The sequence below is a fragment of the Salmo trutta genome, chromosome 23 (genome assembly GCF_901001165.1).
Source record: "Salmo trutta chromosome 23, fSalTru1.1, whole genome shotgun sequence".
Classification (NCBI taxonomy): Eukaryota; Metazoa; Chordata; class Actinopteri; order Salmoniformes; family Salmonidae; genus Salmo; species Salmo trutta.
The window spans coordinates 5,487,843-5,503,261 of record NC_042979.1 but is presented as its reverse complement, the minus strand read 5'-3'; the positions used below and the strand labels follow the sequence as shown (position 1 = coordinate 5,503,261).

Below are 15,419 nucleotides of genomic sequence, written 5' to 3'. Positions count from 1 at the left end.
GTGTAGATTGTTGACAAACCAAAAGACGATTAAATCCATTTTAATCCGACTTTGTAACACAACAAAATGTGGAAAAAGTCAAGAGGTGTGAATACTTTCTGAAGGCACTGTATCTAGATCCGTATCGAATCGTGTTGAACGGGAAAGATCCACTGTAAACATGGAATCGCACGATATGTTGTGTGGTCCTCCCACTACAGCTCAGGAAACCATGCAGTTTATTAGACTCCAGATGAAATAAGTTATGAGGAACTTCACAGGGTGATGAAAGTGCTCAGTGATGAGCTTGATGCTCCTTTCCAAAAAATATTGAGGATCTCTGGTGACTTGATGGTCGATGCTTGACTGCCATTTGGCAAAAAAACCTTTAATAATTCCACACTGTATTTTTGAGCTGTTTTTGGCTAGAGCGCACCTGCTAAAATCAGAGTAGGCACATTTGCTATTTAACACAACAATTTTTGTGACCTAACAATCGAGTTGAAAATGCGATGGAAACACATTGAACTTTACATTTTTATTCAGTACATGAAAACTTAAGTGAAAAAGTACTTTTTGTGTGCACTACGTCATCATGCATTGATTTCTTTCCCCAACATGTCCGTTTTGGTGGAAACACACCACTGTGGGAAAATATCCATATTTTCATGAAAATCTGTCATTTGGATGGAAACTTAGCTGCTGATAACAAAAAAAAACAAAATATATATATATTTTACTTTTATTACATAGTGTAAGTCACTCTGGATAAGAGCGCCTGCTAAATGACTAAAATGTAAATGTAATAGTGGAACAGCCAGTCCACATTCTTTGGGGAGAACCCTGCTCTGCTCTCATGTAGCACCCTATAGAATCCGCGATATGGATGGAATCAAGGTATCCAGACATTAAAACAGAATTCAACAATATTCAAAAATGTATTGAACTTAGTAGGAAATCAACTAAATGTTTTGAACTTATTAGAAAATATATTATTTGCCCAAGAGTAATCAAATGCAATCTGTACAAACAGTATGTACACAGAGAATTTCCACAAAATCAACTAAGAATGATATGTCTAGCAGTAGATATTTTAGAGTAAGCTGTCAAGAATCCAGTGTATACATTATGGCAGATGGAAAGGCTTTCCCTAAAACTTAAAGTGTATCTACAGTCAAAAATGTTGATTTTTAACATTTTTCCCAGACCTCAAAAGTGGTCTCCTGATGTGGTTTAAGCATTCTTGACAATTTAAGAACCTCCAATTTTGTTGTATTTTTCTATTTAAAAAGAAAAAGGTGTGATTTTGAGAGTGAACCTAAAAAAACAGGAAAATCTGAAACTTGGAAAAACAAAACGGAGAAAATGGAATTTGGGTAAAAAACTAAATGGAATTAGGCAAAAATGTAAATGTATTTTAAAATGCCCTACATGCATTTATTAGTAGTCACCCGCTGAATCCAATGAGTTGAATGATGTCCCTCCCTGGAATTTAGACCTAGGTTTTTAGTTAGAGTCAGCATAGCAGCAGTTTAACAGCAATATATGGCAGGCAACACAGCTCCCTAGCCTCCATATCCCACCACCCACCCCGAGGTCAGATGGTAATTAGACCCACACGACTACTGCATTTCTCTTATGGGTAAAAAGCTCTTTGATCATTGTCATGTCATCCTTCACAGACACAAAACCCGTCTCACTCTACTCAGCTGTTTCTGCAACAAAAGCTAAAAAAGGACACCATGGAGGATGGCATCATCATGGCTTTTCTGTTTCACATAGTCCAGAAGCCCACAGAAATTGAAAAGTGAATTGAAATGTTTGAGACTAAATAGGTCCGTTTTCTTTAACCCAATGTTCACATTTTGTGTTGATTTTGAATGTGTGAATCTGCAGTTTGCAGAGTGAATGGCCTGAATTGTACTTAAATCAGTTATAGAACCCATTGCTCTTCAGGGTTGTGAGGTCTGGGGTTCGCTCACCAACCAAGAATTCACAAAATGGAACAAACACCAAATTGATACTCTGCATGCAGAATTCTGCAAACATATCCTCCTTGTACAACGTAAAACACCAAATAATGCATGCAGAGCAGAATTAGGCCGATACCCGCTAATGATCAAAATCCAGAAAAGAGCCGTTAAATTCTACAACCACCTAAAAGGAAGTGATTCCAAAACCTTCCATAACAAAGCCATCGCCTATAGAGAAATGAATCTGGAGAAGAGCCCCCTAAGCAAGCTGGTCCTGGGGCCCTGTTCACAAACACAAACAGACCCCACAGAGCCCCAGGACAGCAACACAATTGGACCCAACCAAATCATGAGAAAACAAGTAGATAATTACTTGACACATTGGAAAGGATTTACAAAAAAACTGAGCAAACTAGAATGCTATTTGGCCCTAAACAGTACACAATGGCAGAATACCTGACCACTGTGACTGACCCAAACTTAAGGAAAGCTTTGACTATGTACAGACTCAGTGAGAATAGCCATGCTATTGAGAAAGGCTGCCGTAGGCAGACCTGGCTCTGAAGAGAAGACCGGCTATGTGCACACTGCCCACAAAATGAGGTGGAAACAGAGCTGCACTTCCTAACCTCCTGCCAAATGTATGACCATATTAGAGAGACATATTTCCCTCAGATTACACAGACCCACAAAGAATTTGAAAACAAATCCAATTTTGATAAACTCCCATATCTACTGGGTGAAATACCACAGCGTGCCATCTCAGCAGCAAGATTTGTGAGCTGTTGCCACAAGAAAAGGGCAACACCATTCAGCATACTATTCTATGAACTATTTGCACATCATTACAACACTGTATGATTTGAAATGTCTTTATTCTTTTGGAACTTTTGTGATTTTAATGTTTATTGTACATTTTTGTTTATTTCACTTTTGTTTATTATCTATTTCACTTGCTTTGGCAATGTAAACATATGTTTCCCATTTCAATATAGCCCCTTAAATTGAATTGAAATTGAATTGAGATGCCCCACAAAACCCGGGGGGGAAAAATGTAATGATTTTGGGGATTTTCATGACATTTGATCTATAGAATGGTCATTTAGAGGAAGGATTGTTGACATATATTTGACATTTGTATCTAAAATCATAATTGAGAAATAATTAATCAAAGTTGGCATTTTTATGACATTTGGCCTTATCCAGGCCTCCCTTTAAAATTGTCATTTGAAGCTTTACCGCTTGCTCTATAATATGTGGGGTATTTAACTAAATAATGTTTTTAACATAACTATTTAAAATATAAAAATGTATAGTGAAGACATCAAAACTATGAAATAACACACGAAATCATGTAGTAACCCCAAAAAATATATATTTTAGATTTTTCAAAGTAGCCACCCTTTGCCTTGATGACAGCTTTGCACACTCTTGGCATTCTCTCAACCAGCTTCACCTGGAATGCTTTTTCAACAGTCTTGAAGGAGTTCCCGCATACTGAGCACTTGTTGGCTACTTTGCATTTCAAACCATCTCATTTGGGTTGAGGTCAGGTGATTGTGGAGGCCAGGTCATCTGATGCAGCACTCATCACTCTTCTTGGTCAAATAGCCCTTACACAGCCTGGAGGTGTGTTGGGTCATTGTCCTGTTGAAAAACAAATGACAGTCCCACTAAGCGCAAACCAGATGGGATGGCATATCGCTGCAGAATGCTGTGGTAGCCATGCTGGTTAAGTGTGCCTTGAATTCTAAATAAATCAGACAGTGTCACCAGCAAAGCACCCCACACCACCCCCTCCGTGCTTCACGGGGGGAACCACACATGCGGAGATCATCCATTCGCCTACTCTGGATCTCACAAAGACACGGCGGTTGGAACTCATCAGACCAAAGGACAGATTTCCACCAGTTTCCTTTTAGTAGTGGTTTCTTTACAGCAATTTTACCATGAAGGCCTGATTCACGCAGTCTCCTATGAACAGTTGATGTTGAAATGTGTCTGAAATGTGTCTAAGCATTTATTTGGGCTGCAATTTCTGAGGCTGGTAACTCCTAATGAACTTATCCTCTGCAGCAGAGGTAACTCTGGGTCTTCCTTTCTTTTGACGGTCCTCATGAGAGCCAGTTTCATCATACCGCTTGATGGATTTTGCGACTGCACTTGAAGAAACTTTGAAAGTTCTTATTTTCCCGCATTGACTGACCTTCATGTCTTAATGTAATCATGGCTGTTGTTTCTCTTTGCTTATTTGAGCTGTTTTTGCCATAATATGGACTTGGTATTTTACCAAATAGGGCTATCTTCTGTATACCAATGCATTCCAGGTGACTACCTCATGAAGCTGGTTCAGAGAATGCCAAGGGTGTGCAAGGCTTTCATGAAGGCAAAGGGTGGCTACTATTAAATATATTTTGATTTGTTTAACACTTTTGGTTACAACATGATTCCATATGTGTTTCTTCAAAGTTTTGATGTCTTCACTATTATTCTACAATGTAGAAAATAGTAAAAATAAAGAAAAACCCTGGAATGAGTAGGTGTATCCCAACTTTTGACTGATACTGTATATATTTTTTATTTGTCTAATATTTTATATCTGTTTTATAAAATCTGTTTTATTGTTTGCCTGATTCAGTTTTTTCTCAAATTCATTTTTCTCAGTTATGTTTTTCCAGGTTTCTGTTTTCCCAGTTTTTTTGGGGGTCTTTCACTCTCAATTCCCAATTTTTCTAAATAGAAAAAAAAATGGATGTTGTAAGTCCACAGTGCTTCAACCACATCAGGAAACCACTTTTGAGCTCTTGGAAAAAATGTTGGTGCAGTTACCCTTTAATTCAAGTGTGCACAAGCAATTGACCATTGGTTATTAATGTTTCTGTAGCGCTCATGTGATTGCAGTTTGCAAAACAAATGGCCACTGGATTGATGCGAAAAATATCATGATATCATTCTGCCAGGCAGTCATAGGCAAAAACAATTTGGGAAATCCTTTTTCCCAGAAGGCGGTTGTCATTACATTAGCTTCATCGCTAATGGCTACACAAAGCTCTAGCGTTCATGTGCTGTTGTCTCGACAGAGAAGTTTAAAGAAAAATACTAATCACTGATTTTGTTCATGTCTCATGATAATCTTCGGCAAATGAATGAATGTTCTAATAAGTTCAATAAAAAAAATATATATTTTTGAACTCTGTTTTAATGTCTGGATTCCAAGATTCCGTTCGCGTTTTCCGCAGTGCGGATTTTATAGGACCCCATTTACTCTACGGCATATCAAAGTTCCAGAGTGGGATCTCCTCTACTTTTTGAGTTATGATCCAATTTGTAAGCATTACCAACAGAGTGAATGTGAAAATGGATTCAAAATGGTCACCCTCTGCTGGTGATTTTCAGGATGTGCAATGATGCAAGTAAAGTAGGGCTGTGATTGGTTACGTTGCCTACTATACCAATTTCTCTGGAAAAAAATGCCATAATTTTAAAACAAGCTGAGATCCCACTATGGATCTTTGATATGCCCCTAGAGTATATTATGTTCAACAATATATTGAAAAAGTAGCCAAATTAAAAATGGTTTATTTTCAATATTAGTGTGTATATTTGCCAATATTCATTAATTAATGTATTATTTTTTTATTTTTATTGAAATCAACAGAGCAAGCAGTAAAGCTACATATAACACCTATTTTTGCTTTGTAGCACCTACAGATTAAACATAATATAGTCTTAAAGGAGGCCTGGGTACGGCCAAAATGTAATAAATATGCTAACTTTTATTAATTATTTCTCAATTGTACTTTGATACAAAATGTCAAATATATGTCAACAATCCTTCCTCCAAAAACTATTCTATGGATTAAATTATGTAAAAATCGGCCAAATCATGGTGTTTTTTTGTCCTGGTTTCGTGAGTGAGTGTGTGTTATTGACATACTGTAAAGTACCTAGCCATTGCCTTTGTGTGAGCTGCTCCCATGTCTGTTCCTCGTATTTCTTCATTGTTGGGAAGAGGAAGGATCCAAAAATAGCTTCCTGTACGGTTCTTGATCCTCTGCCAAAACCTTATGTTGCACTTTTCTTCCTGTTACACACATTGTCACCTCCCTTCTCTTTCTCCGCTCTGTTTCCCTCTGTTCTCTTCCTGTAAGTGTAGCTAGCTACTAGACTCCGAGGAATCAAAATGGTGGTTCAGTTCACTGGGGAGCTGGGAAGAGAGACTGACAGGTTTTTTTCTTAGAAATTAGACTGTAAATAAGCCCGGTTTTGAACATATTTGGGGAAATAATTTCCTACTGCTCAGTAAAGTGAAGATTCGTATTGGTTAAACTATATTACAGTCACATAGCCTAGTCGTGCAGCCCAGTTGTGATGGGCGTCAGAGGGATCTTGTGGGATCATGTGAACTGCTCCAGGGGATCCATGACAAGGATGTAGATCAGAGCTGCGTTGAGATGGAGGCAAACAACAGTCAGTGTGTGTACTGTAGGCCTATAATAGGCTGATTTTAGTTTCTTGTTTGCATATTGCCATGGAGATGATGGAGTACCTACTGGAGGTGTATTCTCCATGAAAAACGGCAGAGTGATGGGTGGAGATGTTTCTGACAGCTCAGCTCCCTCATATCCATCCACACATCCAAAGACTTTGTATTGTATGACATTTGATTTTGCATCACCATGGCTTTACCTTGCATTCTCTTACTTTGCAGATGATACGCTTTAGATTCTCTGTTACTGAAATGAATAAGACACAACTTCCAATGCAAAATATGGATGGGATTTTTCTTATTTTACATCTCTCTTCTCATTCTATTCTCACTCTATTCTATTCCCACTCTATTCTATTCTCACTCTATTCTATTCACATTCTGTTCTCACTCTATTCTATTCTCACTCTATTCTATTCTCACTCTATTCTATTCTCACTCTATTCTATTCACATTCTATTCTCACTCTATTCTATTCTCACTCTATTCTATTCTCACTCTATTCAATTCTCACTCTATTCTATTCTCACTCTATTCTATTCACATTCTATTCTCACTCTATTCTATTCTCACTCTATTCTATTCTCACTCTATTCTATTCACATTCTGTTCTCACTCTATTCTATTCTCACTCTATTCTATTCTCACTCTATTCTATTCACATTCTATTCTCACTCTATTCTATTCTCACTCTATTCTATTCTCACTCTATTCAATTCTCACTCTATTCTATTCTCACTCTATTCTATTCACATTCTATTCTCACTCTATTCTATTCTCACTCTATTCTATTCTCACTCTATTCTATTCTCACTCTATTCTATTCTCTCACTATTCATTTCTCACTCTATTCTATTCCCATTCTATTCTCACTCTATTCAATTCTCACTCTATTCTATTCCCATTCTATTCTCACTCTAGTCTATTCTCACTCTATTCTATTCTATTCTCACTCTATTCTATTCTCACTCTATTCTATTTTCACTCTAGTCTATTCTCCCTCTATTCTATTTTCACTCTAGTCTATTCTCCCTCTAGTCTATTCTCACTCTATTCTATTCTATTCTCACTCTATTCTATTTTCACTCTAGTCTATTCTCCCTCTAGTCTATTCTCACTCTATTCTAGTCTATTCTCCCTCTAGTCTATTCTCCCTCTAGTCTATTCTCACTCTGCTCTCAAAAACTCTTTCCCCTTTTCTCTGTCAACAGAACTAGCTCAGTGGTTCCTCCCTCTGGTGGTTGGTTGTAACTGCACACGCTCAACCAAGCCTCCCTGTAGGAGTCCTTGATACTTTCCCAGATAATGCCCCTGTCATTTTTCTTGAGAGTACTACGGGTTAAATAAAAAATGCTCGGCCTCATTTCATCATGACATTTATTTTTGTTTTTCCTTTTCTAGGTGATTTTACTCATTCCCCCTCCATTCATGAGCCTGGCTTGGTTTAGCTGTCATGGATGACAAGGCCTCGGTGGGGAAAATTAGCGTGTCGTCCGACTCAGTGTCCACCCTGAACAGTGAGGACTTTGTGCTGGTGTCGCGGCTGGGGGACGACACCCCAGGCTCCTCCACTAATAACGGTAGCGATGACGAAAAGACAGGACTGAAGGTAAGAAGAAAGAAAGAGTGCCTGGCTGAGCAAACAGAACTCTGACATCCGGTGAGTTCCCAATTCACTCTCTTCCTTCCCCTTCACCTTGGCCCTAAGCCCCTAACCATATGATGTTTGCACTGCGGATCTAAATTGCTTGGGTAGGTTTAAGGTTGTGAGCAATGTTGGTGATGGAAGTTCCTTCCACCATATTGCTTAGGCTAGTCTTACCCCTCGCAGATCGGCAAAGTGCAAACAAAGAAAGGGTTAAAGCCAAGGGGAATGAATAGGGAGCGAATTGGGACAGGCGTGTGAAACTCTTGATAGGCTCGGTTTCTTCATAGTCGACTCACCTGAATACCACGGCCTCAGTCAGTGGGGTCATGGGAAGGTAACCGCATCAGTGGAGCATCATCATACTAGCAGCAGGCGCGTCTGCCTTCTCTCACCACTGATGTTAAATGACCAGGGAATCAATCTGGTGTCATCCCCCTTCCAAGGCAATCACTCACATACTGTATCTAATCGTCTGACTAAGAAGCCCATTCCATGCTTTGCTCTTTTTAAAACTTATCCATTACCAACTGCTTAGGCTACCTCGAAGACCTACCTTGAAGATTTGCCCTCCCGTTTGTCTGTTGCGGGTATACCGTTCATGTGGGTCTGTGTCCCATGAGCAACTTGTCTAAGGGAAAACTAGCTAACATATTCACCTGCCTATATTCACAGTGTCAATACAGCGCAGTCTCTCCATTAAAGAGGAGAGGAAGCCAATAATGTACTACTGTAAATAATCAACGAATATGCTGTAGCCTGTCAGGAGGATTGAGCTTTGTTTAAACCAGTCATCCTGTGTCTCTCATAGGGGGGGGTCAGGTTACACGGGCAGACAGTCAGGCTCTCACTCCACTCCTCTATCTGGGCCATTCATTAGTGATGGGGGGGATCGATCCGGTTACATTTCAGGATATTACTTTTGACGATGTATCGTTTTTGACAATATCGCAGTATTATTTTTGCGCTAGTTGGCTGTACCTGCACCAAAACTCTAGTATTTTTTTTTATTTCGTAGCTTGTTGTCCATCTTCTTTTTAACTAGGGAGCCAATTTGTTCTCAGCAGTTTTATTTCCATGACTGATCAGAACTCGTTTTCCCATGGTTCTCTCTTGTCTCTCTGCTGTACATATTGCTGAGCAATATGTTTGGAACATCGAATCGCAATAAAATCATATTATCGAATCGCGATACATATAGAATTGTGGGAATCGCAATACATACCGTATCGACACCTAAGTATCGTGATAATATCGTAGAGTGAGGTCCCTGGCAATTCCCAACCATACTATTCACCCTGATGTGCTCAGCGGGCTGGGTGGGGGAAATTATTGTCCATTAAGTATTTCATCTCCCCCCCCCTCTCTCTCTTTTTCTCCGTTTTTTTTCTCTCCCCCTCTTTTGATCATGCTAACAAACACACTTGCTGAACAGGTTATTAGACTGTAGATTGTATGTTCCTTCAGTCTCAAGTCATTCTTCTGTGTATTTGTCCGCTAATGTGAAAATTAAACATGAAAAAAAATATATATATAAAATAATATGTCAGTTTACCCATCAATGTTGTACTTTATTTGGTGCCTCTGGACATAGACCCACCCACACTGTACTTCCTTCTGATGAGGTAGTGCTCAAAAGACACCAGCAGGTGGTGATAGTGGACTGCTGAAAATACTTTACCCAACAAGTTAAGCCACTGAATTGCCTTTAGTTGAGGTAGAAGACGATGTTTAGACTAGCCTAACAAAAAACTGTACACATCACCCCAATATACATTAACAACCATAATTAGAATTGATCAGAAATACGAAATAACGTTCTTGGCTATTCATACACGCACTTCTCCCCAAGGTAGCTGAAGAGGGGAGTAGCACAGCGTGTCTAAATGTGTTGTTTATTACGCAGGTGATTTCTGAGGAAGGGGTCAGCTTTAAGGTCAGTTTCTATCTCACTCTCTCTCTCTCTCTGTCTCATCATCTCCCTCTCTGTGCTGTGATTCTGTGGTGACACTATCTGTTCTGTGGTGCTCTTAAGTGTTTCCGATTGGCTGTTGAATGATTTAATGGCCACCTAGCTTGTCTTGTGGTGACATAGCTAGCTCAGTTGTTTTGGTGCAAGTTCTTGTTCTAGTTCTGTATTTGAGGCTTTACGGCCAGACTCCCAGTCTGAGACCCACCCACCCCTCCTCAGCTCAATACGCCCCTTGTTTGCCACTGTATGTTGTAGTGTTAGGCTACTGCTGGAGGCTGGGGAACAGTGCTTTGCAGTCTTCACTAGTTTGCTTTGCAGTATATTGCCTCCCCCTGTATGGTCCGCCTTTGCTTAGCATCTGTCAGCTCAATGAACTTGGCGCCTGTAGTGAGAATGTGCTTTCTCTTAGATAGGCTACAATTTGTAAGCAAACAGACCGGTGGTTGGTTTCTAGACACTTGTTAACCCTCCTGTGGTGATCTAATTCATTCACAATGGTAAATTCACATACTAATCTAATCACTTAGTACTTCAAGTGCTATCTCTGTTGAAGACGTCACTTTTCCCTCTCAATTCCCTTGTCAATCACTTGGAGAGAATCTCAAGATCAGTATAACATTTTCAACCTAGCCATTCCGGTAGTTGGCGAGGAAAAAGTTACTGAGGTTGATTGATGAACTGTTTCTTAGGTAGCCCGAATAATGAACCTTGTATTTTGACCGTATGCTCGTCTGTGTGTGTGTGTGTGTGTGTGTGTGTGGGCTTTGGGATTCCTTGTGTGTCTGTGTGTGAATGCCTGTGTGTCCGACTGTGTGTGTGTCCATGTGATTGTCCGACCGTCGGTGTGTGTGTGTGTGTGTGCCTATCCATCCATCCGTCTGTGTGTGTGTGTGACAACAGATTGTGGGGAACGGCAGTGAGCAGCAGTTGCAGAAGGAGCTGGAGGATGTTCTGATGGACCCCTCTGTAGCTGAGCAGGTGCTGGGTGGGGGCGTCCCCAGTGGTGGCGGCGTGGACCAAGAGGGCGGGGTAGACCATGTTTTGTCCCCCGCCATGGCAGCACCACCCGAGCCCCAACCGTGCCCTGACCCCCTCAGCACCCCGCCCAAAGTTGAGATGGTGCTACCCGTCCAATCTGCAGCGCAGGAGAGTGAGCTGAATGAACGATCTTACCGCGGTGAGTCAGAGCAAGAATACCAAATCAACTTCTGGACCCTACACCCTAGGAACTTCTCTAGATCTGAAAGGATTGGGTAGATGTAAGAACTATGGTTATAGCTAAATCTTGTCTTCTGATTGCCTGAGCAGAAATATCACTTCTGTATATCCAATGTCCTATGGGGTAGGGGCTACGCTTTGATCTGCTGTCTCTCCCCCTCACTAGACCCTCTCTGTATGACCTTTGACATCCACAGGGGATGAGTCATCATCGGAGTGCAGCCCCAGTACGCCCATCCCAGACGAGGACAGTGTGGTCTTCAATAAGCTGACCTACCTGGGCTGTGCCTCGGTCAACGCTCCCCGCAGTGAGGTGGAAGCGCTCCGTATGATGACCATCCTCAGAGGGCAGTGCCAGCTACCCCTGGACGTCACCCTGTCTGTGCCTGGCGTCTCAGAGGGCACAGTCAGGTCAGGACTGCTTAACAAACAAACTGACAAACCAACCCCAGAGATTTGTGTGCGTGTGTTTGTGGATCATAAAGCTCCCGAGTAGTTATTCTGATTCCCATGTAAAATAGCATGGGAATAGTTTTTTTTTTGGGGGGGGGTAGAAATGTTAAATGAAAAAGTAATTTTTCTCTCGCAACCAGGAAGTTTGAGAATACAGGCTGAGTGGGCGGGGAGCTTATATTCATGAGCTCGCCTTGACTGACAGGTCTTTGAAACGCCTATGTCAAGAAACCTGAATGTAGTAAGCAGTGTTGCAGTAAAATCATATCAAGCTCATTTGGTGATACACAAAGCAACTCCAACAACATTGAAATTGCATCAGTGATGTTCAAAAAATTATACATCTCCCGTTTGGCATGTCTGTTGTGATGCAGTTCACAGCAGCACTGACGGATTTGTTGACATGACATCTGCGTCAGAGTTTTAAACGACCCTTCCCCACCCCCCTTTTGTTCCATGCCGGCCGAAAGACCTGGCTAGCCAGTAACTAGCTAACACCAGACACAGATGAAGACCTATCTAGCCAGTAGCTAGCTAACACCAGACACAGATGAAGACCTATCTAGCCAGTAGCTAGCTAACACCAGACACAGATGAAGACCTATCTAGCCAGTAGCTAGCTAACACCAGACACAGATGAAGACCTATCTAGCCAGTAGCTAGCTAACAAAAGACACAGATGAAGACCTATCTAGCCAGTAGCTAGCTAACACCAGACACAGATGAAGACCTATCTAGCCAGTAGCTAGCTAACACCAGACACAGATGAAGACCTATCTAGCCAGTAGCTAGCTAACACCAGACACAGATGAAGACCTAGCTAGCCAGTAGCTAGCTAACACCAGACACAGATGAAGACCTGTCTAGCCAGTAACTAGCTAACACCAGACACAGATGAAGACCTAGCTAGCCAGTAGCTAGCTAACACCAGACACAGATGAAAGGGGAGACATATAAGTATCTTTTCCATAGATACATAGTGTACACTTGCTGACACCCTACAGTAAAATCTTGGCGCTAGTAGGTTAGCTATCTAGCTATATAAACCATTCCCCTCTGCAAACACACCTTCTCCGATGTTGGTTACAAGGCGGTACTTATTCAAATTAGGTAAGAGAATATCATGTTACCATTGGTGTATTAAAATGAGATGGTGATGTCACCCTATCCCCTTAATAATCCCGCCTCCTGAATCCACGTGTTTGACATGGGGTAGGGTACCAATTTGTAGAAGCAACAGTCATTTTTTCATACTTTGATCTGATTTCATCCAAATATCATCCAATTTCATGAAAAACATGATTTTGACTGTTCTTGACCTTTTTACACAAACAAACACAGACAAAAGAGTGGGAGTGCTTTTGTGAGATGCGCTGTTTGAATACCTCCATTTTCTCTATCTTACCTTGTGCATTGTTTTCTTTGCTACCCTTTAACCAGAATATGACCTGACTCTTTTTCTGCAGGTTGCTGGACCCCCAGACAAGCACAGAGATAGCCAGCTACCCCATCTACAAGATCCTGTTCTGTGTGCGGGGTCACGACAGCACGCCAGAGAGTGACTGCTTCGCCTTCACAGAGAGCCATTACAACGCCGAGATCTTCCGCATCCATGTCTTCCGTTGTGAGATCCAAGAGGCGGTGAGGTCACACACACACACACACACACACACACACACACACACACACACACACACACACACACACACACACACACACTCCAATTCCTGTGACTTTTGTTTAGCTCCATGCTGCCTGGGTCTTCAATCACCGCGCTACAGTTCCATCCACATTTGACAGCAGTGCAGATGGTGAGAGCCAGAGCTCCTACCATTTATCACACAGTACCAGAGCCTCCCTTCCATTCTGACAACACAGCAGAACTCTACCGTGCTGCCCACACACAATGCCCAAACATTCATGTTGAAGTGAAATATCTCTCCCTGTGTGAGCTGTTTACCCCGCAATCCTGGCCCTCTGGGCTGCACTCTCTGAACAGACACTGATGTACCCAATGCCCATGTGTTTATATCTCATGTCTAGCCTGCAGTTAGTCAGTCAGCCTTAGCCTGTTGTTCTGCTGTACTCCTGTACTCCCCTCTGCCTGAACTGGCTCGGCCTATATAATAGTGTATAACAGAGTTTGCATTCCAAATGGCACCCTATTAAAAGTAGGGCACTATATGGAGTAGGGTGCTGTTTGGGACACAGCCAGACAGAGAGCTGGTCTTCCTTACTCTCCTTAGTCTCCCTCAGTGTGCAGTGACCTGATTTTCCCTTTTCCTTCCTTGGAGAAAGATGTCTCTTGCAATCTTCCAGACAGCCCAGAACACAGACCACCCCATGCCTGCCTGGTGGCTGGACCTCCTCCCTCCCCTGACACACACAAACGCATGCACACACTGCACTGAAGGAACATTTTTCATTGCTACCACTTGTGCTCCCAACTTTAGGAGCGCCCCATGACATTTAGAAAGCACAATTGTTTTTATTGTTTGAGTTACAGCCTGTATTGACTACTTTTGAAGCTCATGTTCTGTGTCTAGAAACGAATATGTAACGATGTAAAGACATTAGTTTATTATAAAAGTTAGCGGTCATATGAATACCTGTCATTGGAATTGCTAAGTCGTTTGTGGAATAGCTTTCTACATTGTGTAAAGGCACTATTTTCTCTTTAAAAACGTCAGGTTTGTGATGATGACATGCATGAGGTCTGTCATTCATTCATTGCTATGCTCATTGGTCTCTTGAAGAAGCTTTCCGGGTTTTTTCTGTGCCTCCAAATATTTGGATCTACAGGTAAAGTTACCATGTTAGCCAGCTAGGCAATGAGGTAACATGACTGAACAAAGTGTAAACAAATGGTTAAGGATGCGCAAGTAGAACGGCCCACGACGTGGTTTATGGATGTAAAATGTAGTCCCGGCGATCCGTTATAGCAGGGGTATTCAACTCTTACCCTCCAAGCCTGGAGCCTGCTGGTTTTCTGTTCTACCTGGTTTTCTGCACCCACCTAGTGTCTCAGGTCTAAATCAGTCCCTGATTAGAAGGGAACAATTAAATAATGCAATGAAACTGACTTCAAAGTCCAGAGCTGAATTTGAGGCTATAGGAAGATAAATATGTGGTCAAAGTTATTGTCTGTAGAGCTCCGAGACAGGATTGTGTCGAGGCACAGATCTGGGGAAGGGTACCAAAACGTTTCTGCAGCATTGCATGTCCCCAAGAACACAGTGGCCTCCATAATTCCTAAATGGAAGAAGTTTGGAACTATCAAGACTCTTACTAGAGCTGGCCGCCCAACCAAACTGAGCAATCGGGGGAGAAGGGCCTTGGTCAGGGAGGTGACCAAGAACCCAATGTTCACTCTGACAGAGCTCCAGAGTTCTTCTGTGGTGATGGGGGAACTTTCTAGAAGGACAACCATCTCTGCAGCACTCCACCAATCAGGCCTTTATGGTAGAGTGGCCAGATGGAAGCCACTCCTCAGTAAAAGGCACATGACAGCCCTCTTGGAGTTTGCTAAAAGGCACCTAAAGGAGTCTCAGACCATGAGAAACAAGATTCTCTGGTCTCATGAAACCAAGATTGAACTCTTTGGCCTGAATGCCAAGCGTCACGTCTGGAGGAAACCTGGCACCATTCCTACGGTGAAGCATGGGGATGGCAGCATCATGCTGTGGGGAT

The 15,419-nt window shown here is 41.8% G+C and overlaps 1 protein-coding gene across 5 annotated transcripts in view; it reads left to right on the top strand.

Annotated features, from left to right (window-relative positions):
• Window positions 1–15,419, top strand: part of rabgap1 (RAB GTPase activating protein 1) — a 156,820-nt gene that overhangs the window by 29,795 nt on the left and 111,606 nt on the right. For 2 of the 5 annotated variants that reach the window (XM_029708590.1, XM_029708591.1), the window contains 5 exons: window positions 7,843–8,050; window positions 9,993–10,022; window positions 10,959–11,235; window positions 11,474–11,687; window positions 13,196–13,370. In XM_029708590.1, the coding sequence (XP_029564450.1) occupies window positions 7,895–8,050; window positions 9,993–10,022; window positions 10,959–11,235; window positions 11,474–11,687; window positions 13,196–13,370 (852 nt within the window). In that variant the 5' untranslated portion in view covers window positions 7,843–7,894. Of the gene's footprint in view, window positions 1–6,137; window positions 6,607–7,842; window positions 8,102–9,992; window positions 10,023–10,958; window positions 11,236–11,473; window positions 11,688–13,195; window positions 13,371–15,419 lie in introns of those variants that run through there. The other 3 variants (XM_029708593.1, XM_029708595.1, XM_029708594.1) reach the window with 3 other exon arrangements.